The sequence below is a fragment of the Onychomys torridus genome, chromosome 1, assembly GCF_903995425.1.
Source record: "Onychomys torridus chromosome 1, mOncTor1.1, whole genome shotgun sequence".
NCBI classification, from domain to species: Eukaryota; Metazoa; Chordata; class Mammalia; order Rodentia; family Cricetidae; genus Onychomys; species Onychomys torridus.
In genome coordinates this window covers 64,078,618-64,104,223 of record NC_050443.1, presented here as the reverse complement: position 1 = coordinate 64,104,223, position 25,606 = coordinate 64,078,618, and the positions used below count along the sequence as shown (strand labels likewise).

The following is a 25,606-nucleotide window of genomic DNA, read 5'->3' as shown; positions in this document are numbered from 1 at the left end:
ACTCCAGTTCTAGAAGTTCTAATGTCCTCTTCCAGCCGCTGAGGGCATCAGGCATGCACGTAGTGCACAGACACACATACAAGCAAAATAAATTTACATACACATAAAATAATATTAAAAATTAAACCAACTTCCCAAATATTCACACCTACATTCCTACTATTGAATTAAAAAACAAATATTGCCAATACCTTAGAAAACCATTTTGTCAAGCCTTACTTTCTCCTTGTCACATCCTCTGTCCTCTCATGTTCCAGAGTAAACACCACCTTTTCACCTGCTCACATGTCTGTGCGGCAGAATATGGGGACATGTGGGAAATAAGATGACAGATTCAAGAGATGAGTGAAAATGAAGCAGTTTTTAACATGCCATTCTGCAAACAGGGCATCGGCATAGAGAATTTGGCACAAAGTGGTAGTTTTTGAAGCCTCCTGGTTGGAAGAAATTCCTGTCCTCTTCTCTCAGAGGCTGGGACTTGCCCTTTCTCCAAATCCCCCATCTCATTGGTTAGGATCCAAAGCCTTGTTTAATGAATAATTTGGAACTTGAACCTGCTCCCTTTTTCTCATTGTGGGCTCAGTCGCATTGTAGACAACCTGTAATTCGCAGCTCTCAGAGTTCTGAGAAGAGCTGCCACTGCCTCCTACTCATCTGTAACCCTGATGAACTCTAAGCACGCATCTAAAAGTAGACTCACACTCTATTTCTTACAGGCATGTGCATGCTGTGATGTGCCTAGGCATGCATCTGTGTATGTGTGTATAAGAAGTGTGTACAAGAAATGTCCCTTACAGGATCATGTTTGACTCTCTGTTTCCACTGCATAACACTACCCTGGGAGCTTGTGAGACCTTCAGGAGGTGGGCCTAGGTGAAGGAAGTAGATTCCTGGGGATGTATTATCCCTGGTCACTTTCTGCTTGCTAGTCAGCCATGATGGGAACAGCTCTCCTCCGCCATTTATTCCCCCTACCATGATGTCTTTCTCTAAGCACACAGATCCAGAGGGCTAAGGGTTGATCTCGCTGAAACCACTAACCAATGTAAGTCTTTTTTCCCCCGGTCATGGTTTGCACGTGAGATGCCCTACAGGCTGTGTTTGAACACGGGCTTCCCAGTGGGTGGTGCTATTTTGGGAGCTGTGGAACCTTTAGCATAGAAGGTGGATCCAGGCTGGAACAAGTGAGTCACAGTAGAGTAGACTCCACTTCCAGCCCAGGCTCCCTGCCTCCTGGTGGATGCCATGTAACAAGCAGCTGCCACCAACACTCACCACCATCTGAGACCAAGCCATATTAGCTGCCATCCTTCCCCTGCTCTGATGGACGATGTTCCTAAATCATAAGATAAATCCCTCGGTCCTTAAGCTCCTTTGGTCAGGCATTTTGTTGACAGCAATGAAAAGCTAACTAATGAAAGCAGTGAGGGGACACCCTTGTCCCACTCCTGATTTTAGAAGAAATGGTTTTAAATTTGTCCTTATTCAATATAATATCGCTTGTAAGTTTGTCATATATAGCCTTTACTATGTTGCAGTATGTAGTTGGCTTTTTTTTTTTTAAACTCTTGATTCTCTTGGGGGCCTAGCTCCCAAATAATCACATGGAGTCTTATCTTTTTTATAAATGCCCAGCCTTAGCTTGGCTTATTTCTAGCCATCTTTTCTTAAATTATCCTATCTTTTGCCTCTGGGCTTTTAGCTTTCTCTATTCTATAAATCTTTCTTTACTTCTTACTCTGTGGCTGGCTGTGTGGCTGTGTAGCTGGCCCCTGGTGTCCTCCTCTCCTCCTTGTCTCTTTTTCTCCTTCTATTTATTCCCTCTGCTTGCCAACCCTGCCTGTCCTTTCTCCTGCCTCACTATTGGCCATTTAGCTCTTTATTAGACTAATCAGGTGTTTTAGGCAGGCAAAGTAACTCAGCTTCACAGAGTTAAATAAATGCAACATAAAAAATGCAACACATCTTTGCTCATTAAACAAATGTTCCACAGCATAAACAAATGTAATATATATTCAACTAATATTCTACAACAGCAGTATGAACTTTCTATTCCCAGATTTTTTGGGATTTCATTATGAAGAAATATGAACTTTGTCAAAGACCTTTTTCTGCATCTTTCAAGGTGACCATGTGATTTTTTTTGGGGGGGGGAGTGAGGATAAAAAGTAGCTTAAGGAAGGATATGCTTATTTTGGCTGGTGGTTTAAGGGTTTAATACATCACAGCAGGGAGGGTATGGAAGCCCTGAGTGTGAGCATCTGTGGTTGGAAACACTGAGTGTAAGCATCCATGGTTGGAGCACTGAGTGTGAACATCCATGGTTGGAAGCACTGAGTGTGAACATCCACAGTTGGAAACACTGAGTGTAAGCATCCATGCATGGTTGGAGCACTGAGTGTGAGCATCTGTGGTTGGAAACACTGAGTGTGAGCATCCATTGTTGGAGCACTGAGTGTGAGCATCCATTGTTGGAACACTGAGTGTGAGCACCCATGGTTGGAAGCACTGAGTGTGAGCATCCATGGTTGGAAGTACTGAGTGTGAGCATCCATGGTTGGAAGCACTGAGTGTGAGCATCCATGGTTGGAAGCATTGAGTGTGAGCATCCATGCTTGGAAACACTGAGTGTAAGCATCCACAGTCACGGAGAAGCTCAGCTTGTATTTTTCCTTTCTTCCTTTTTCATCCAGTACAGGGTCACAACCATGGGATGGTGCCACCTACATTCAGGGTAAGTCTTTCCTCCTCAGTTAAACCTCCCTGGAAATTTCCATGAATTTCCATGGTTGTTCCAGATCCAGTCAAGTTGAAAATACAGACTAGCCATCACAATATTGAACCACCATTATTGGGCCTAGCCAGGGTTCACCACTGTGTATAGCTCCTGTAGTTTGCTTGAACTGTGACAATTCCAATAACTACAGCAATTTGGTCTTTAAAAGTAAATTAACTTTATTGCTTTAGATCAGTGGTTCTCAATCTGTGAGTTGTGACCCCTTTGGGGGGATCAAATGGCCCTTTCACAGGGGTTGCATATCAGATATCCTGCACATCAGATATTTACATTACAATTCATAATAGCAAAATTACAGTTATGAAGTAGTAATTAAAGGGTCGCAGCATAAGGAAGATTGAGAACCACTGCTGTAGACTCCTGACTGCCCTGCTCTGTGGAGCCCAAGCAATGGCCAGCCGGGCAAGATGCTTATTGATCACTAACGTTCTTTAACTCACTGCTCACTGGGTCCCCCTAGCAATGCCAACTGCTGACCAGAAAAGGAAACTTCCACTTTCTTCCCCATAAGCGGAAGAGGGCTCTGGTTCTTACAGAGAGCCCATCTCTAGCTTCCCCCACCCCCCAACACAGACCTTCTCTGACTTAACTTGTTCTCTTCTTTGCTTTCTTTCTTGCTGACTTTTCACCCAGAATGAAACCAACTTGACCATGCTGTATGACCCTTTAAAATGTTTTTGATTTTCATTTGCAAGTATATTTTAATGAGGTTGGTATCTGTAGTCATGAAGGCCCATTTTCTTGGAGCGTATGTTCTGATAGAAAAGTGACAATAAACAGTGGAAAAATCTAAATCTGAGAAGGGGTAAGGCCTCCCATCTTTTGGCCCTAGAGAGGTAGAGCAGTGACTTGACATGCACCGGTGGAGTCTATCCCCAGCTGTGTGTCACAGGGATGCTGTTTAACCGCTCTGTGATGCTTTTCCTTCACTTGATAAATAAGGATGATCTGGTGGTCCTTCCTTGTCGGTGAGGATTCCACAAGGCCAGAACGCGCTGCTGCACTCTGAACACCAGCTCACAACACCTGGAGAACCAGAGCACTGTTTTCTCCACGGAAAGGAGATCCCTCACAAACATAGATCGGAAGTGTGTTAACAATGTGTGGGAAAATGGCTCCACCTGCCCCACAGATCTGGAACGTTTACTCTCCCATAGTGGTGGCTTCTATGCATAGAAGAGCTGCCTGGGTTTTTGTTTTTGTTTTTGTTTTTTTTAACTTTTGTTTCTTGAGTAAGAATTTTCTTTGCAAAAAAAATTGTTTTACCTTCAGAACCACAGGGAGTGGTTTTACTTCTCTTGTAAGTGTTGGCTCCATAGGCTAAGGACCGTCCCAGGTTCCCTTTTAAAGACTGTGGTGGCACAGCCAGGCGGATCTCTGTGAGTTCAAGGCCAGCCTGGTCTACAGATCCAGCACAGGCACCAAAACTACACAGAGAAACCCTGTCTCGAAAACAAAATAAAACAAAGCAAAACAAAACAAACAAGCAAAAAACAACGAAACAAAACAAAACAAAAGACTGAGTATTCTCACAGCAAAAACTCAAGGGCCTGAAGTCACCCAGGCTGCTCCTGGGAATGAGAGTTGCTTAACCTGTGCTGTTGTGCTATTTAAAGGGGGATCTCTGGTCTCTACCCCACCTTTTACACACACACACACACACACACACACACACACACACACACACACACACCCCCTACCACTTACTCTGTAAACTTGCTTGCCTCCTTCATGCTCACATGACATCAGCTATTGCTTTGTGACTTAACCTGAAGAGTTCATGAGCCAGATCTCAGGATGTGAGCAGGAGTTCCCAGGAGAAAAGCTATGTCCATGCTAAAGATCCTTCAAGGCGGATTGATGAGAACCTTGTAATTGTGAAGAGTTCCAATGTTGCAGATCCAGAGCCAAAATTATTTTGGACTATTCTCAGCCCCTTAGCAGCCATTCATTACCCATCGTAGTTTTTGACTGAACAGCCTTCTAAGAATCGGGTGGAATCTTTTGGGCTGTCTGAATGTAGGAGACCACTATCTTCCATCAATGGAAAAGCTAAGAAAGTAATCAGACAGCATCTGACACCTGTGGCAGAGATTTGCCGCTTTGCTAGAATCCACCTCTTGGAGGCTCCTGCCAGTGCATTTGAAAAGTATCCTGATTACAGTTTTATTTTATTTTTATAACTACAAAGCTTCATCATACTGTTTGCACATTGGCAAATGACATGGGAGGCAACTTGATTATTCCTGGGCCACAGTCCCCTGTATTTGGCTCAAGAGTAAACTACTTCACATCCCCTTTGATGTAAGTGTTGCATTGTGCACCAACATAGACCTTCTCAAGCAGAATCACCAACCTAGGCAAGTCCTTGGAAGTGCCTGGTCTGCGAATTCCCTAAGAGGAGATGGACCACATTCCAAGAGGAAAGTGTGGGGAGAGAGGAGGGAGGGAGGAAGTTACTGCAACATCCTAGAACCCATTTTTTCCAACCATAATCTGTAGATGGGGGAGTTATCACACTTCACCTGTATGTATGTCGCCACGGCAGAGAGCCCAGCCTTGCCTCCATGGAGACCAAGAAGCCCTGTGAGCCTCACCTCGGACACGGACACAACTGGGTCCTTGACAACGTACAGGAAAGAATTTTGGGATGAGCTGGAGTGAAGCAAAGCCAGAGATTTGATTGATCAGGAGAAAGGACAGCCCACTTTTTTAACGTTGAGAGGAACCCACCTAAGTGCTTCAGAAGCTGCCCTGCCAGTGACCTGGGGTCTTTGCAGTTTCCTTGTTCAAAGGAGGTGACATATAGCAAAGGTTGAGGAAGAAGAAGAATATGTTGATTTGCTTATTTTATCACAAAGAATGCTTTAAACAATTATTTTATTTACTTATTGTATGGAGGTCAGAGGACAACATGCAGAAGTTAGTACTCACTTTCTACCATGTAGGTCTCAGGCACTGAAGTCAGGTCTCCAAGCTTGGCAACAGGTGCCGTTACCCACTGAACTATCTTGCTAGCCCAGAAGAAGTGTGTGTTTGTTTGTTTTGTAGGGTGATGTATGCGTGTCCTGCACAGGCTTACATATGAGGAAGAATGTAACAAACATGAGGACATGGATAAGTCGTTAGAAATTGAAATATGTTTGCTGTAACATGGTTTATGCAAAGAGGTCAGAGCATGGTTCACAGTTGTGTTGGCAGTCCTGTTTGTGATATTTTAGGGAGTAGTGCCTGTGGTTGGTTTTCTCTAGCCAGGAAGCTGCATAAGCCAGATCTACACAGGTGGGAGAGGCAGCCTTCTCCTGTCTCATGTTGTCTCCGTCTTTCCGCATCCTTCTAGCCCATCAGGCTGCAGGAAATCCTGTTGTAATCTTGTGACTGCTGATACTGCCCAGGAGTTCTTAGAGTGAATCCTGGGCCATCAGCAGCCCCTGCTTCACTGGAACTGGAGAATTCAGAAGGCAGAATCTTGGCTCCAGTCCAGGCCTATTGACTGAGTCTGGGCTGGGCAGGGTGTGTAGCTCAGGGGGTGGGCTGGGGTGGGGTGGGGTGGTGGGGTGGGGAAGGGTGGAGTGTATCTGTTTCAGCAGCCAGCCAGCCCGGTGATCTCATTTCACCCACAGTAAATCTGAGAACCTCTAAACCAGATTATTTTCTATTTAATTACAAAAGGGATTCTCATGAGCACTGGGTTCTTGAAAGTCTCTGGTGATTGTTCTTAGAAAGATATACTGTTCTCTGGTCGTAGAAAAAGAAACCAGAAGAACTGGTTTCATTTATTGATTTGACTTATTTATTCTTCGACAATCTTATCTGTGTAAATATACATTCTGGTGACCTTTGCCACTCTACCCTCCCCGAGCCAAGCCCTCTTTGTGTCTTTTTGCTTTATTTAGGTCTTGTGACATCTGGGTTTAACCAGGGTCCCCTCACTGGCAGGAGCGTGGAGCTATCGACTGGGGTACATGTAACCAGTGATAACACCTCCGAAGACAATGACTGACTTCTCCTGTTCCAAAAGCCATCAACTGCCACTGGCCCTGTGGAGATGAGCTGGGCCCATGAGCCCCTCTGCTATCCATGACTGAATATTGACAGATTGTTCTGTTCAGGCCCTGTGCAGGTAACCACAGCTGCATGTGAGTACGTGAGTGCAATGGCCACGTCATGCTCAGAAAATAGGGTTCCAGGTCATCCTCCCCATGATCTGGCTTTTACATTATTTCTTCCTCCTCTTCAGTGAGAGTCCCTAAGCTTTGGCAGGGGTAATATGAATATTCTATTGAGGACTGAGTACTGAAAGTACTTAGTCTTAGCACCCTAACCAGCCATGAGTCTTTGCATTAACCACCATCATCAAGGAAAATAATTGACAGCAAATACTGGTGTGGATTTGCAAGGGAGGACCCTCCTATACTGTTTGTGGGAGCGCAAATTGGTACAGGCACTATGAAGTTGAATCTGGAGGTTTCTCCAAAAACTAAGACGTAGGGGCTAGAGAGATGGCTCGGAGGTTAAAAGCACTTACTGCTCTTGCAGGGGACCCGGCTTTGGTTCTCAGCACCAGCATGGTGGCTCACAAACACCTGTAACTCCAGTTCCAGCATCTCAGTGACAACATCCATCAGTAGAGAGGTTCTGGAAGCCAGCTTGTGAGCAGCATTCCAGCCTCCATGTTTCCTACAGGTCTGTTATTCCTGAGCATCCTCTGCTGAGAGATGAAGCACAAACTTCCCTGAGCCTAGCAATTCACTGCCATGCTTAACCCTTCTCTTGCTTAGCTCAAGATGTGCAGAAGTGGCCTCTTTCTGGAATCCCCCATGCGAACAGTTGGGTTCAGTCCACTGGGGACAACTTGAGACCCCCAGGGATTGACAAGTGTTATAAATACACCCAGTGGGCCATGCAGGTGGGAAACTTCAGGTGTTCTCCTATACCAACAAACCATGCCTATGCCTGTCTGCGGCCCTGGGCTGTAGGGTGTCAGTCTAACTCCATTGTTTACATACATCTTATTCATTTTAGGCCAGTCAGGGGAAGGAAGTTTCCCAGGGTCTGAGGTTGATCTGTAGACAGTTTAAGCAAAGCCTTTTCTTTGGGGAGTGCACTTTTTTATGAGGTGGTAGTGGTATGTATGTGTGTCTGTGTGTCTCTGTGTGTGTGCATGTGTATACACCTGTGTGTGGAAGCCAGAAGTTGATGTCAACGTTCTTCCTTAGTCACTTCTCTCTCTTTTTCATTGAGACAGGGTCTTTTTCACTGGGCCTAGAGCTCACTGACTGGCTTGACTAGCTGGCCAGTAAGTCCCAGGTTCCTGCTGTCTCTACCTCCTGCCCTGCACTGGGGTGACAGGCATGTTACATATGGGATTCAGTCACCGTGGTGGTCTTTTGGGGGTCCCTGTGATCTGGGCATAACATAACTACTGCTTCTTTTTCAAAGTTTTGTACATTTATGTTTTGGGGTATGTGGGCATGTGTATTTGTGCCATGCACATATGTAGACAACAAAGGACAACTTTTGGGAGTCTCTCCTACCCTGTGGGTCCTGGGGATTAAACTCAGATCCTCAGACAAGCAAGTGGCAAGCTCCTTTACCTGCTGCGCTATCTGCCTGGCCTGATTTCTTGCTTTGTACTATTGATAGTTTAGGGAGTTGGAAGGTGGGAAACACACACACACACACACACACACACACACACACACACACACAGACACAGAGACACACACACACACACAGAGAGAGAGAGAGAGAGACAGAGACAGAGACAGAGAGAGACAGAGAGAGAGTGAGAAAGATACATATACACATAACACAATAACAAACAATAAAAATAAATCTAATAAAATAATCTTTCTTTCTTAGATATGGCTTCAGCCTGGTCTTGAACTTGCAATTCTCCTCCTTTAGCCTCCCAAGTAGCTGGAATTACAGGAATAAACCTCTGTGCTTATTCCTTCATTAAACAGCCACACAATGGGAAGCCAATTGTTCCTTCACTTTTCACTCTATTTTTTTTTCCTTTTTGAGCCATGTGAATTCCTAACCCAGTTAAAACCTTAAATGACTTTGAAATGCCAAATTTTATATCATACATAATAAGTTTCCCCTTAACAATAGCTCATAAATGTCCTCCCATGTCTAAAATGCCTTTCAAAGTTATTTGAACGTGCTATGTGATTTCCTGATGGGGAAAAGCTTTGTATGATCATTATCTTATTGCTGATGTCAGCATTCTAGACTTGGCTTTGAGCAGCTTTGCACGACTCGTCCAATTGTTTGGCTAACTTCCTGGGTGCTCCTGTCTATGCCCAGCTTTCCTCCTGAAAACTTCCACCTGTGTCTGCTCCAATCACTACCCCTTTCTTTCCATCCTAATATTTGCCATTCTTGTGGGTTTGGTTAGTTAGTTTTCAACTTTTTTCCAATTTGGTAGAAAAGGAGCAGGTTCGGCCAGGATTCCCTTTGGTTTTCTTGAGCTTTTATCCATCCAGTTGAGCTTTTATCCAACGTGTGTCTCTCTTCCTTTGCAAACTGCCTGGACCCCATAGGCTGGGTTAGAACTTGACTGCATAAAATATTTGTGGGGCACCCGACATGGGGAGACATAACCGGATAGCTGAATGGTGCTGGACCCCTCGATGACAGACAGTCATCCCCTTCCCTAGTATCAAGGGCTCAAAAATACTGTCGTTTTATCCATGGCTGTGTTCTCAGTGCCTAGGACAGTAGGTACTCCAGAAGTCTTTGCTGGATGACTGAACATCTTTCAATTATTAGCCCTAGCATCCACTGTATCAAAAACCATTCATAGAAAGTAGATACAGTCTAACAGAATGTATCTTGGATATTTGGGTATATTGGCTCTTATTCAGATGTCAAATAGCTTATTTGCATTTCTGAATCCACACTGGGGGCCAGTGTATGTCTGGTTGGCACCTCCGAGTTAACTTTTCAGAAACATTTAGGCACAGCACCAAAAAACAAAAACAAAAACCAGTTCCTAGTCCCATTTTTTTTGGAGGGGGAGGGGCAGCAAGCATGAAGCCACTCTCAACACTTAAACCTCAAATGCCACCATCATTTAGAGAAATTCTGATCTTCCCTACCTTGAGTTCTCAAGGTGTCAGTGGCCATGGAGCACAGCATGGGGACACAGTTCCACACTGCCACCAGTAGCAGCTTGATAAGTTATTTTCAGAGACCTCCATTCAGGGGGAACTGGGTTTCTTGACTTCACAACAGAAACGAATTTCAGAAGACCCAGGATGAAGCAGAGCTGGAGTGTATTGGGTGGAGATTTTAACATATATTTAAGAGAGGCACTCAGAAAAGACAAGGCAGAGACAATTGTGGGCTTCTGGGGAAGAGCTGAACTTTATGATAGACATACCTCTGATTTTTGTGGCTTCTGAAGTTCTGAACTCAAAGCATTGCTAAGAGTTTCAAAGGATACTATAGGATGCTCCTGGGGCTCATTGGATCATATTGTTAGTATCCTGCTCTCCCTCTTCTGGGTTTAATGTCCTAGGTCATCAGTGTGTTGGGGGCGACTGTGTACCGCCACGTGATCATGCAATCTCCACCTTAAAAAGCCACACACGTACCCCCACCCTCCCCTTTTCCGTTTCCTCTCGGCTGTCTGCTCTGTACCACTTCCCTCCCTCTGCCAGGCCTGGCTTCTCCATCCTATCCTCTCTTCTTTCTAATAAAGCCCACTCCAACTCTGATAACCGTGGCTCGTGACTCTTCCGCCAACCGATCAGCGCCATTTATCCTTTCACATAATATAGCTGATAAGGTAAAAATCCTTAGGTCATGAGGGTTACAGGAGAAGTTAAAATGTTTTTACTGTAAACAAAAATATATAGTCTTGTTTGTAAAATTCCTGGAAAACTGCTGGTTTAGTGCTGGGAATAGAGTAAGTCTGTATGTATGTAGACCTGTAGCATGGTGCATTACAAATTTTCCATTCTGATTTGAAAATATCTCTATAGAGAAGGGATACTATCTCCATGTAGGTATTCTTCAAAGCAGTTTTTATCATTTGTGCTGGAATTCTTGACTCTCAACTGGGAAGAGATCTCAGTCAGACTCCAGGGTGAGGGGCTCCTTTCTCTTACATGTCCCCCTAATCTTCCCCTGTCTGTCCATGATGCCTCAGCGGTGTCCTATGCCAACTTTCTTTATAGAGTCCCAGAGGTGTGCATGTGTGCATGGGGGCCTCATCCATCTGCTCCTCTCCAGTGGTGAATTTGACACAGTGATTCATCTCTGACCACAGGCTGGCACAAGGAGGGGCCTAGTAGATGCTACGTCAAATCAACACATAAACAAACACCTACAATCCTCCCAAAGAGAAAGTCTCGGGTGTTCCTTGTCATTCTTGCAGAATGAAGAAGTAAATGTGGAGATGCCCTGAGATGGTGTACACTCCCCTCATGATTTCACTGCTGATAATACAGCATCATGTTTGATTTTAGGTGCCATGAAGCCCTGTTTCTTCTTTGAAAGCAAAGAAAGTGTGCTCTAGAGAGGCTAGCGAGATGGCTAAGTTGGTAACGTGCTTGTCAGACAAGCATAAGGCACTGAGTTTGTATCCCCAGCAGCCACATAAAAAGCTTGGTCTCTCTGCCTGTCTGATGCAGCAGTGAGCAGAAAGCCCTGATCCCAGGTGGGGTAGGGTTTTTATCATAACAGAGGTTGGGGTGAGGGGGTTTCCAAGGTTCAGGACCATTATTAGCTGACATTTGTCTAGAGGTATCTTGGTAAGAAGGGGAAATAGGTGAGTGCTAGGCTCAAGGACATCGGACTATCTTATCTAATGGTTGGGATGTTTGGGATGCTAGGTACTTACTTCCCCATCCCTAGCCCATCCCTGGGTGGATCCCTGGGTGGGGTCAGCTTACGGCTTTTCCTGGGTCTGGGTGTTGCCTGCCAGTAAGCCTGTCACAATAGCTGTGTCTGGGCCTCTAGGCCTATCATGGCAGCTGTGTGGTCAAGCTGTTTTGGGCCCTCCCTTCCCACAGTTACACAACATTATAAATATACTAGATACTACTAAACACACACAGAGGAAATCATGTTATTAGCTTTTTGTGCATCATCTAGGTCACTTATCCCCAGAAATAAATGGAAATTTGCAAATGTACATTTCCATCCCTGTGTCTACACAGCTGGTAGTATTCATTGCTGAACATTTTAATTTTTCATTTTATCTAAAGTCATTTACTAACATAATTATTATGGGGCTAGATAGATGACTCAGTGGTTGAGACTATATACTGCTCTTCTAGGGGACTGCAGTTCAGGTCCCCACATCCATGTCAGTCAGCTCACAACTCCCTATGTCTCCAGCTCCAAGGAATCTGACATCCTCTTCTGGACTGGAGGACTTCATGTGCATGTATGCACAGACACATAACACAATTAAAAATAAATCTAATAAAATAACAATGACTTTTTCTCCCTCCCTCTTTCCTTCTCTTTATCTTTCTCTCTTTTTTTCTTAGATATAGTTTTGCTATGTAGCCTGGGCTAGCCTTGAATTTGCAATCTTCTTGCCTTAGTTAACCAAGTAGCAGGAATTACAGGCATGCATCTCTGTACTCTCCCCCACCCCCATCAACAGCTACACAATACTCTATCCCGTGGATTAACATCCTTAACAATCATTAAGCTGTTTGCTTTGCTGCAATTGTTGGAAACAGAGCTGCAGGAGCTGGGGACATGTCTCAGTTAGTTAAACACTTACTGGTCACGTAAGCCTGAGGACTTGAGTTTGAATCTTCAAAAGACACTTAAAGCTAGTTGCAGTAGTGTGCAACTAGCTTTAATCCCAGACAGTGAGAGGACAGACAGGTGGAGGCAGAAGATTCCTTAGGAGTTCATGATCCAGGAAAGACTGGTGTACACAGGAGTGAGGAGACGCTGACTGAGACAGATAGAAGGCAAGGGCTGATACCTAAGGGTGTCCTCTGACCTCATCCCCGCACTGTGGATGATGCACACACATACACACACACACACACACACAGATAAAAGGCTGTAGTGTAAATCTGGTGTTAATCATTTCCACATCATATCTGTAGGACAAATTCCTGAAGATAGAATTACTAAGTGAAATGCTATGTACATTTCATAAGCCTTGTCAAACTGTCCTCACGTTGCAGGGACACAGGCTCACACCAACAAGGAATGTGAGCTGCTCCCCACCCTCACTCACTGCCTAGCACCAGCAAGCATACTATCACATTTTATTTTATTTTTTATTTATTTTTTGGCTAACCAGATACACTTGCATTTCTTTATTAACAGACAAAGTAGAGCATCTTTTCAGTGTTTGTGTCTTCTCTTTTAAAAAATATTTTAACACATTTATTTGTGTGTGTGTGTGTGTGTGTGTGTGTGTGTGTGTGTGTGTGTGTGTGTGTGTGTGTGTACCAGCATGCATATGGAAGTCAGAGGATGACTTGGGGGGAGTTGGTTGTCTTCTTGTACCGTGTCTTGGTGGCCCATCTCTACTGTATTCACATTGTCTTTCTTTTTTGTTTGTTTCGAGACAGGGTTTCTCTGTGTAACAGCCTTGACTGTCCTGGAACTCACTTGGAAGACCAGGCTGGCCTCGAACTCACAGATATCTGCCTGCCTCTGCCTCCTGATGCTATGACTAAAGGCATGAGCCACCACCGCCCAGCTCACATTGCCTTTCTAAGAAACATTTATGCATATGCTCATTCATTTATAACCAGTTATGCTGGACGATGTAGGAGTAGCAGGTAGATGTGTGCATTCAAGAGGCATAGCCCAGGACATGTGCTGTGGAGGAGAAGGATTTTGAGCTATGGAGTTATTTGTTAAATGCTTCCTACATTTACATATTTCTGTACCTCTCTATGTAACATACATGGGCAAATGTTTGGCTATACACTGAGACTGACAGAGATGGCTTTGACTGAAAGAGATATTTTCCTGCTTTGTGCTTCAATTTATTTATTTATTTATTTATTTCGTATTAATAAATAAATATTATTTATTTCAAGTTTTTGTTTTGCTCTTTACTTGTTTGAGACATGGCCTCAGGTAGCCAAGTTGGCTTCAAACTCTCTGTTTTACTTAGGCTTCTATTGCTGTGATAAAGACCATGACCATGACCTTGGAGAGGAGGGTGTTTATTTGGCTTCCTGATCACAATTCATCATGAATGGAAGTCAGGGCAGCAACTCACAGCAGCAACCTAGAAGCAAGAATTGAAGCAGAATCCACGGAGGAAGGCTGCTTACTGTCTTGCTCTCCTTGGCTTCTTCAGTTTGCTTATTATACACCCCAAGACCACTTGCCCATGGATGATACCACCCACAGTTGGCTGGACTCCCCCATATCAATCAATAATCAAGAAAATGCTCTACAGAGTTGCCTATAGGTCAGTGTGATAGGCATTTTCTCAATTCAGGCTCCTTTTTCTCAGACAATGGAACTTGTGTCTAAAACCTACCAACACTCTCCCTGTGTAGCTGAAAATGGCCTTGAACTCCAGATTCTCTTTCCTCCACCTATGAATCTGAATCACAGATGTGAGCTACTGTGCCTGATCTTTAAAACCTTTCTACATCATAGCCTGTCCGAGGTCAGCCTGGACTACAGAGTGAGTTCCAGGACAGCCAGGGCTGTTACACAAAGAAACCCTGTCTCTAAAAAACAAAAACAAAAAACAAGACAATAACAACAAAGCAAAACAAAAAACAACACCCCCCCAAAAAAATAACAAAAATTTTCTACTTTGTAAACTCATTGGTACATTGTACTAAAAGTCAGGTGACCCTCTCAGTGTTCATTATTTTGAATTTTTTTTTTGAAAATAGTGCACATAGAAATTTTTTTCAGTTAGGAAAATAAATGTGAAAACATACACACAAGCTTGCATGTATTTAATATTTATTTCCCTCTCTATGATGATGACCACCTTGAAGGAGAAATGCAGAAATCCACTTCCATGGCTCCTGAGAGGTTGACATGAGTCGTAGGACTGACTCCCTGCCCCAAGTTCCCTGCTAGATGGGAACTCTCCCGAAGCACTGGCGATATCTTTTCACAATCTGTCCTTATTGGACCTCATTTGCCTCCAACAGGAACTTAGCAACTCCAAGTGCTAGGAACCTGGCTTCAGGATGCAGACCCCAGAATTTTGTTTCTCGGATGCCAGTTTCAGGCTCTGCGTACAAGGGCGACCCCTGTTGGTGGGATTTAAATTCGCTCTTTCCCCTACATGAGCTTTTCAGGCTATGGGGATTTATCACCATTTTGCTTGTTGGCTTGAATTCTTGAGGTCTACAGGCGGCTCACCCAGCCTCACCATGTTTGTCATTTCTAATTGTTTTCTCCGTCCCTTGTCAGTCTCGGGAAGCCAGGACTAGAGGCTTGTAGAATGGAGCTACAGGTGTGGCCAGCCCTTCCAGCTTCACACAGACATGTAGAGAGCGTCGCAGCTTTGGTGGTGGTCAATAGGTGGAGTGAGGTGACCTTTGTTTTAAGGGACAGATGTGGAATATGGCTGGCTGGCTGATGAAAAACTGCCAGGTATACAGGGGGCTCACCCAGCCTGTGGAGCAGAAGGCAGGCAGGATGTCACAACACACAGTATGGGGGTTGCATATCTCAGGAAGGGGGTGGGAACCCATCACAGGGTGTGGAGGCTGGGCGGAACTCCATACCCCCAGCCAAGACAACCACTCTTCTCTCAGGGGTGGGGGTAGGGGGGATCCTGGCAAGAACTAGAAAGCTAACAATTCATTTTGTAGCTAGCCCCCATCTCTGCATTTGTAAGTCCTTGAATTTAGACAAGTGTGGCTAGGAAATCCATCAGGTTCATATTGCTTGTATTCACCCAAAAAGAATTACCCATCGTATCCTGTCTGTCACAGAGGACTGAGTAGAAGTGATGAGTGGATGTGGCTGAATAGTCTGGTTTTAGACATACGGAGCCTGTCTGTAATTCATCAGCGTTTTTCCACACTTCAGGCATTGGCCAATGATACAGAAAACTAGATACCAGAGGAATGAGCTGGGCACTTTGGATCTTGGAGAAAGCATGACAAAGCACTTCCCAGAGCCCATCCCTTAAGCAGGAGACTTCATCTCTCAGAGGCCTGTGGAAAGGAGTTCTTCTCTTGCTTTGCAGCCTCAGCTCTGTGCTACACTGGTTGAAAAAGGAGGAGTCTCACACATGGCTCCGAAGAGGCTGACCCAAACATACTTTTCTCCACTGAGCACAATGTTCAGATACCCAGCTCACGCCCTAGTGTTTGTGGGCCTGGGGAATGGGTTCCTTAAGAAAGGGATGCAGTGGGTACTCACAAAGTGAGGATGGATAGGCACTTTACAAGGGGCTAGGTCCCAGTTCTCTTCTGCTAGAAAGGAAGCCGCCACAGAACCCAGCTCCTGGTGAACTTGCATGTCAAGGACAGTCACAGACTCCTGACCATTGTTTCCAGTTTTCTAGGAAGGTTTGGAGACATGCTCCCAAGGTTCCAACAAGTGCCCCAGGCCTTCTGCCCAGAGGACCTAGACAAAGACTTCCAAAGTCTCTCCATAGACTGGCCCCAAGGCCCAGACTTAGATTCCCCAAACTAGCCAGCGCTGCCTGGAGTGAAGCCCCTCCTGCACAGCGGTGCTGCTGCTCCTCGCAGGACCCTGGCAGGCAGGAAGAAAGAAATGTGTATTGGGAGACGCCCTTTAACCAGAGGAGGGAGCTGAGTAACGAGTTCCCAAAGGAGGACAGGGTGTACAATTGCAATCAAAGCCCTCATCTTAGAATTAAAATGAAGTGGAAAGAAAACCCTCCAACACCTTCTGTTTCTTGCTGGGCTCAGAGTGGTTAAGTAGCCGGTGCTCCGGGCACCCAGTGTGGAGGAGATGCCACGTTCTGTATGGGCTGATTCCTGTGGCAGGGAATAGCTCACCGGTGGGTGGTACCTTCTTGTTTTGGCCCGAGAACATTGGCCTGTGAGGACAAGAGTTCAGTGTCCCACCACCCTACATTCAGGATAGCAAGCACTTGTTATGAATTAGTACTTATACTCTCCAATCTCACTGAAACCCTCTTCCCGGGCTCAAGGAAGCTGGTTGGTGATGCTCCTTATCCATGATCGAGTAACTAGCATGTGCAGAAAACTGGCACGTGTGACGTCACTCTACTTTCCTTTCTTCTGGAAGATAGGTGGGTATGCATGTCTCAGGGCAGAGGTCAAGCTGCCTGGGGTGTCCTCCACCAGGAGCTGCCCATCTTGTTTATTTGTTTTTTGAGACAAGGTGTCTCTCCTTCACCTTGAACTTGCCAAGTAGGCTAGGTTGGCTGGCCAGCAAGCCCCTGTCTCTACCTCTGCAGAGCTGGGATTACAAACCAGGGCCATCACTGAAGGCCTTTTTACACTGATTCCGGGGATTGAACTCTGGTTTTCAAGTCTGTAAGCACCTTAGTGACTGAGCCACCTCCCTGGTCAATGAGCCCTCTTCGAACCAAGGTCTCTGACTGCAAAAGGATACATCTTCCCCTCCAAGGGACCTCTAGACCCAGGCGACTGTGGATTCTGTTGCTATGTCCGCTTACAAAAAGGAGGAGGGGGTTGAAGTCTAACAGCCGGAATGTAGAGTGGTGGTGACTCCAAAGTCGCAGGCCCTTCTCTCTAGCCTGCCGGTCCCCTGGGGAGGCCACTGGGTGCAAAGCGCGCTTCCACCGCTACAGCCCTCGGAGGTCGGCCGCGCTCGTCCTGGGCTCCAGCGCCCTCACCTGGTGGCCGCGGCTTGTCCCAGCGGCGGCTCTCGGGCTTGGGTCTGCGGCTCCCGGAGCTGCCGCCAGAGCCCGCCCGGGTCCAGCCCGGCAGGCCGCCCACCTCAGTGAGTGGGAGGACGCTGCCCCGAGACGGGGGGAGGGGGGGCGTTTGCACACGGTGGGGAGCTGGATGAGTGCGGGCGCCGGGGGCTCCGGGAGGAGGAGCCAGCCCCGGAAGGCGGCTATAAAAAGCCGCGGCTCGGGCTGGCAGCTCCGAGCTAGCTAGTAAGCCAGCAAGCGCGGAGCCGAGCGAGGAGCGCCTGGGGCGCAGAGTGGCAGTGGTCTGGTGCTGGGGGCTCCCTGAGCTGTGTGAGGCTCGGATCTGCACCCCACTTCCCGCGCGCTCTCGTCCAGTTGGCTCTCGCTCAGGAGCTCGACGCGTGGGATCAGATATCATACTCCGGGATGCTGCACTCCAGGTCCCCGAGGCGTGGCACTGTCTCGGTCATCAACCGGAGGTAAGAGGACCGCGGAGGTAAGAGGACCCGGGCTGGGGCGCGGGGGCTGCACGGATTTAGTTTTGGAGGGGAGAGGACAGTCGGAATCCCGCGCCTCGCCTCGGTTTAGGGAAAAACATTGCCCTCCGTCGGCCTTCTTGTCCGGCTGTTCTGTGCTGTCTGCCTCTGTCTGACCGCCTGCCTGCTTGTCTGTCTGTCTGCCCGTCTGCCTATGTGTCTCTCTGTCTGCCTGCCCGCTCGTCTGTCTCTCTGTGAGTGAATTGGTGGCCACACGTCCCCGTCACCGTCCTCCGTGGTTGTCTCTGAGGTCTTTACAAGCGGCAGGTGTTGGGGATACCGACGTCCAGGAACGCATTCGACGGGAGGCAGATCTCTGCTTTGCTTAGGTTGTCCTCCTGTGAATGGCACTAGATGCTCACACAAACAACAGTGTCTCACCGAAGAGGAATGGCCCCGAAGCAGGTCTCAGAAGGAGCTCAGTACAGTGAGCGAGCTTACCCTGTGGCTTGTGGTCGCGAGCCTTACAACTCTGCACCTTGTCGCTCCCGCGTTTGGCAAGGTCTTCTGGGTTCCTTCTGCAGTCCCAGCGATGCGCTGGCACGGGGCGAGCGGAGATGATCTGATGTTAGACCACCTCGATGGTCCCTGCTGATATTTAAGCAAACACGAAGCCTGGCAGCACTGCAGGAATGTTTGTTGGCCCCTGGCAACGGACGTCATCTGCAAGAAGGGTCGCGCTAGATTGACATGGAAACAAAGGTCTCATCAGGGCACAAGAGTCGTACACGGTTCTCCAGTTCGCCTCTCTGGGAATGAGGTCCGAGGAGATTTCGGAATGGACCCTTGAGAATGCGTGTGTTCTTGACCAGAAGGGCGGTACACCCGTGTTCCCCAAGAGTTGGACATTCCACCCGCGCCCCGTCTGAGGTTCTCAGTCCTGCTCCGACCAGCCAACTCTGCCCACAGGTAAGAACTCCCTTTTAAAGCCAAGTTTTGATGTGAGAGCCACAGCCTGGCTGAAGCCCTGTCCAGGAGACAGTGAGCCAGGGAGTCGTCTCCATGTCAGCGGTCTGGAGAGGGACCCCAGGCGCGCCCGCGGGCGGGGAACAGGCGGCTCTGCGTGCCCAGGCGCGGCGCCACCATGGACAGCTCCCAGCTACTTCCGCCACTCGAGGCATGTGGCCGTGAGTCTGGAGCAGTCAGGCGCCTCCTTCACCGATTCAGGTGTTGAGACACTGGGAAGGTAGAAAGGGACTAAAAGACCTGTGGACTTAGGTGTTCTTTTTGGAGGCACTAACCACTCACGAGGGAGTCTACCCTGCCAGGGGCTGTGGTTTTCAACCAGGTCCCAGCAGAACTTGCATTCTGAATAGTCTCTTAATATCACCTGAGTTTTATGTGGCACCATGGAGATCCCTCAGAGGTGTGGCAGGTGTGCAACCTTTGTTATATGAGCCAGACAGTGAGATAAAAGTATATGTAATTAGATATAGAAATAAAATGCTTTCAGTGTAGGGCTAAGGTCATGTTTTTTTTTAAAAAAAACAATTTAATAAATGTGATAATGAATCAGTATTTTAGTTTCACAGTTTATTATAGAATGGAGAAGAAACCATGTAAGACAAAATTACAAGGAACTGTCTGAGTGGGTATGCAAAATCAGGTATACTCTTGGGTCCTAACAGTGCCTTCTAAAGAAGGGCTCTGGAGGCAGCTTCCAAGGGCTCTGCTTACCCCTGTAGATGATGGTTCAAACTGATTACTTGGGAATGGGGTGAGGGGTTGTTTCCTTCTTCTAGTAAGAAATGATGCTGAATGGGCTCTTCTTGTGAGCACCACCTAGACCAGTGGTTCTTAACCTTCCCATTGTTGCAACCCTTTAATACAGGTCCTTGTGTTGTGCTGGCCCCCAACCATACAGTTACTTTCGTTGCTACTTCATAACTGTAATTTTGCTACTGTTATAAATCATAATGCAAATATCTATGTTTTCTGATGGAATTTGGGGGTTGTGACTCAAGGGTTGAGAACCACTTACCTATACCAAAATACAGTAGTGTGTGTTCCTTTATTTTAAAAATTACAAGAAATGAGAAGGTCTTTTCTGTTTGTGGCAGCAGCATAGGTATAATAGATAATAAGAACAAGAGAAGGAGAAGGAGGGGAGAGACAGAGAAATCTGTGACTTTGGGAAAGTCAACTAAACTTATACCTGTTTCCTCATCTGTAAGTGGGGGCAAGTGGACTCCACCAGTAAGTGGTCAGGGAAATTGCTGCCATACAGCAAAGCATTTAAGTCTAGTGCTGAGCAGAGAGAACTCCTAAAATGGTACAGTTACAGGTGCATTTCAAAGTGCTATGCATGTTCTGAATTATGCTTCCCAACCCTGTGTCCTCTTTCCTAACCCAGTAACTGGTTGGGAGTGACGCTGCCATTTTATTGTCACGTTTGACAACTCACTGAGGGGATTGAAGAAAGTGCTGAAGGAAGATAAGTGGAGGGATTTTTATGAGAGGCCAATCAGTACCTTGCTTCTCCACCTGTACCACTTGGAGGAGCATTTTCTTTTTAAAGAAGTCATTTTTAGCACATCATTCCAGCACTTGGTTCTAGAGGATTGTTTCTTCCTGCACTTTTCCTCACATAATCTGCTAAGGAGCCCTACTATCTTGCTGAGGCACGGCACCCTTGGGGTACAGGTATGGAGGATCTCCAAGGCCTTCTTTCTAGATAAAGTTCTAGTTAGCTGCAGAAGAGAGACGTTGGCTTTGTCAGACCTCAAGGGGTCACACCACACACCCTCTTACACGCTTGAGTTTTGCTGGGACATGACAATCTGGTCAAGATACTTTGCTCACAATGTTTTGGTCCTCACTAGATTTGGAGATCCCCTTAGGTTCTTCATTTTGGGGTTCTATCTGATAGAAACAACTAGCATATGACATGCTGAAGAAATGGATGATGGAGCTCTAAGCACACAGTACTGGGGTCAGACCTCCCCTGGGAGTGTGCATATACATGTGCCTGTTTCTGCCAGTTGTCCATTCTAGTGTGCTCAGATTTTCCTTTGTTCCCTTTCTCAGTAGATCAGAAGGAATCTTTGTTTCCTCCACTTGAAAGGAGTTCCCGAGCAGCCCACAGATGCTGGGAGTCTTTCTGTAACTTTTTTCTGCTGATGATGTTACTACAAAAGAAGGATCTGGGTCCCCAACTCACCCTGAAGTCTGGGCCATCTTCTGGGCACTACAGAGTTCACTGTCCCTGCAGCTTCCAGGTAAGAAAATGACTGAACCATAGAACACTCCTGGGAGGTAAGGCCGGTGAGAGGAGGAAGAGGCATGGGTGGAAGAAGTGAACTCATCATTGGTTCTGTTGCACATTCTGTCTGTCTGTGGCAGCTGTGTCTTTGGGGCAGACTGATCTGATGGCAGGGGTGACATTTGGTGAGAAGGGCTAGTGGGATGGAAAGGCATCTCTAGTTACTCTTATTGGCTCCTTGGAAGCCTGTGGCATAAGTGACCCCTTTTAGTCTCGTGTGGTGTTGGCAGGCAGATCAGCACCATCATGCAGATTACGTGCACTTTGCATTTTATCTATAGCTCAAAAGGCCCATGCTTGCATGGAGCTTGGCTGCCCAAAGGGAACAAAATTATGTGTGTGAGCTTCATCTACAAGATTCCCCAACTGTGGCAGTCTGAGTGACATGTATCTTTGCGCATGGTGGCAAATACACAGATGTTTGATTTTAGCAGAGTAATCTGGCAGCTGTCTTTCGTGGTTTTCATCACTGTGATGGCAGCTCCAGTTTCCTTTGAATGGGGACTAGGAGGATCTTGCTTGCCTGACTTTGGTTAGGTTGGCATTGGTTGGGAGTGGGCAGTGGGGACACGCTCAGGGCCATGTGTTTCTTCATGTTGCTTTACCAGCTTCTCGGCATGGTCTTCACATCCCCCAAAGCTTTACACATGGGAACTGTGCAGATTTGGATAGGATGGTGCCTGCCATGGTGACTTTTATTAGTTTCCACACCTTGCTGTCTAGCCACTCCCTTGGGACCATCCTGGCCTCTCTGGCAGGTTCCACAGTTTTCCCTTTATCTTCTGTCTGCCCTGGTGCCAGACTTTATTCTAGCCTAGGTCCCTGGCAGGGAGGCTCCTTGCTGAGAATGTCATCAAATATACATTATACTGCTTCTCAGTTCCCTTAGTGCCAGGAAACACACTTAACCCACCCAGAGGAGCTCCTTCCTACCCATTATTTTTCCAGGGCTTGTCCCTAGACTCTGCTTGGCTCCTCTAGGTTCTGCTTGGCTCCAGGAAGCTAATAGGGCTTTCTCTTCCCAGCCCTGCAAGGGAGGGATCCTTTGGAAGCCTAGGCAGGCTTTCCCTGCAAAGGTGCCCACTCTGAGCAAGTATCTCTCTCTCCACCCTAGACTTCTTGCCTTGGGAACTCATGAGGCATTTGTAAGGCATTTCTCTGAATCTTCTGCAAGGGCAGTGAGACCATGGGATTAGCCACAACTTTAGAGTCCTTGAAACACTGCTTTGGAAAGAGCTATGCTTTTTTTTCTCCATTTGTGAGGAACTAAGCCATCAGGCATTTTCTATTCCAGGGAAGTCATGAACAGAGGCTGTTGGCTTCACCATGCAGAGTGTCTATCCTGTTTCTAGGGACAGGAAGTCTGAAGGTTTCTTTAGCAGCCTACTACAAGCTACCCTGCCTTGAGCTGAGTGGTTTGTGCTATTGCCTGAGTCTTTATGGCTGTAGGGCATGGGTGCTGAAGACATTATAGTGAACATGAAGGCAGGACTCAGACTCCCTTTGATCAGGAAAGATGAAGGGCACTAGAGCAAGCCTTGGAAACTGGATAGAAGGCCATGATCATTGCCATTCTGCTCCTAACCTAGACTGGCTGTCAGATTTGGGGCAGGGTCCTTGGCTCTTCCAATCTTCTGCTTTCTTACTTTCTTACATTAGAGGAGTTTCCTGAGCTTGAACATGTAAATAAGCTACAGTGAGGCTTGAGAGAGCACAACTCTGGCTTGGCAGATGAGGAGTGGACTTAGGAGGTCAGCTTGGACTAACACGTTTGTGGAGGGTGGGATGCTTCTGGTTCTGAAACTCCCCTTGACGTTCTGTGACTCAGACTAACTCATTTTGGTGTCATTTAAGTCAATATCTGATGTCAAAGTAGATGGAGCCAAGCTGGCCCATGACCTCCTAGTGACCTTATAAAGACCCTTCAAATTCCCGGAGATAATTATGGTCATGCCTAAGCTGTCTTATCAGCAGACTAAATATCTTGAACCCCTTTTCCCTGTCATAATAAATTTCCCCAAATTCTCTGGACCAAGTCACTTTTAAGCACAAGATTATTGTGTAAATGGCAATTTATCTTTGCCTGGCAGAAGCATTTGAATGCAATTTTGGTGGCATTAAGAGATCATTGAGGAATTTCATCTAACTCTGGTTCCAGACAGTGAGAATGCATGTTTACATTTAAACAACTTTCCTGGACTCTAAAAGGTTTTAAATAAATGTGAAAATTAAATTTAAAGCCCCAATTGTCATCCTCAGTCCACCATCCTTGCAGTGCCCCTGCAAGAGTAGGGTGGACACAACAGGTGCATGTTGGGTACCGCAGATGCAGGTATGCTCTTCCACTCTGTCATCCACCACCATATCTGGAGACTGAAAACAGAGAAGTCTGTGATCATCTGTGTGGTGGGCCTTGAATTAATTTCTGGGGAGGTGGATTTGAGGACATGCTCCAAGATCACTAGGAGTTAACAGTCTAGAGGAAGGACAGACCTTCAGGTCAGAAGTTGCTCTACAGAGTGAGGGGGACCAGGAAAGATGGCTCACAGGATGGAGGTGAGGACTAAGCTGGGGGAATCAGTGGAGCCATTGACTCAGCTGGAGGTGAAGCCAGGAAGCTTTGTGGAAGTATGGAAGGATTAATAGGCGTAGATAATAATGGGATTCTGAGAGGGAAGCTCTGAAATGTTCCACAGAGAGAGAAGGGCAGGGAGAAAGATTCAGAAGCACCAACAGTCCTAAATGGTTCACTTCTTGCAACTCTCAGGTGCATATCTGACTCTGGGACACAGGCTCCCTGACATGCCCAGACCTTGGGCTACATGATGGAGAAGAGCAAGCCTGTCAAACAGTGGTAGATCTTGGGGCCTTTTGTCTCCTGGACTAGAGGTTTAAAAAAGGACTTTAACTATAAGATGTTTTATTCCTATAAAATCTGACTAAATCCCATTCACAAACCAGGTTTAAAAAAAGTATCTATGGCTAGGAGGGGAGCAGTGTTTGTCTTGAGGCCCACAGGAGGTTCCTAAGATCCTTCTGTGTCCCCGGGCACACAGTTGAAAAGCCTTTTTCCTAAGATTTTTGTGTTTTACTCCAGGCAGCCATATTAATGGTGTTATCTGAGTTTCAGTATAGTCTATCTTGCTCTGTCTTTTAAATATTTTGATGTCTTGCTGTTTTGTTTTGTTTTTTCCTTAATGGTGTGTGTATGTGTGTGCCATCAATTTTCAAAGAAATAAGACCAGAGTCCTTTTGCATGTATTAACCTAAAGAATACAGAGGATAAGGGTTACTACTGGCAAAGACTCTCTGACAGAAAACTCCAGCTGAGCTTACCATGGGAGGAAGCAATACAGCTGTGAGCTATCTGCAAAAATAGGCTGTTTATTTTCAAACCTGTCAATCAGTCTTAAACCTCCTAAGACTTTCATATGTTATAAAAGCTGGTAATGAAAAAAATAGTTTATTTCCTGGATGTAAAATGTCAACACATTCTACCGAGGACCTTGGATCTCCTTTCATTAATGCAAGACAGCCCAATTTGAATGCAAAGTGTTTTTGAAGGAGGAGACCTAGAAGGGAGATAAGGCTGATAGGTGGGTATAGAAGACTTTGACTAGCAAGGTAGTTCAAGCTTTTGTGGGCCCTGCAAAATTCTCTCTTAAGGAGAAAATTGATACCCTGAGTGGGACGCCATTTGAATAAAACCTGACCATCCCTGACGAGTGGTCCCAGTCATTTAAAGGGGATCAGGAAAGCCATTTCTGGAGTTGGTACTAGCTCTTCCAACATAACCATATGAATTATTTAAGATGGTGAAAACAAGTCTTGTTTAGTCCAGAGAACTTAGAAAACACTCACCCTTCAGAAGAACCTATTGGGTATGTGAGAGGCAAACAGCATGCTGGCACATAGGATAGGCATCTGTGGTTGCCTAGGGTTCCTTCTGTTGACTGGCACTTTCAGAAAAGGCAGGAGAAAAAGGTGATTGTAACTCTACTCTCGGGGGAGCATCTGGCTTTCACCCCACATTGCCACAGCAGCCGGAACCCTGCATGAAGACTGGCTCCCGAAGCCGGGAGTCTTCGCCTTTCCCTCCTTTTTAGGCTTTTCCTTGGGCTACACTCAGGGTAGTTTCTGCATTGTCCTGGTGTCTCAACAGAGGTGACCACAGCCCCTGGTTCTCTCAGCCACATGGAACTATC

The 25,606-nt window shown here is 46.3% G+C and overlaps 1 protein-coding gene and 1 long non-coding RNA gene across 2 annotated transcripts in view; both read left to right on the top strand.

The window, feature by feature from the left end:
• Positions 1-17,847: 17,847 nt before the first annotated feature.
• Positions 17,848-25,606, top strand: part of LOC118591108 (cell migration inducing hyaluronidase 1) — a 159,883-nt gene continuing 152,124 nt past the window's right edge. The window contains exon 1 of the mRNA XM_036199195.1: positions 17,848-18,082. Coding sequence (XP_036055088.1) covers positions 18,030-18,082 — 53 coding nt within the window. The 5' untranslated portion in view covers positions 17,848-18,029. The remainder of the gene's footprint in view (positions 18,083-25,606) is intronic.
• Positions 18,470-25,606, top strand: part of LOC118591115 — an 86,870-nt gene continuing 79,733 nt past the window's right edge. Inside the window, exons 1-2 of the long non-coding RNA XR_004945903.1 lie at positions 18,470-19,048; positions 21,167-21,357. This is a non-coding gene — a long non-coding RNA (uncharacterized LOC118591115). The remainder of the gene's footprint in view (positions 19,049-21,166; positions 21,358-25,606) is intronic.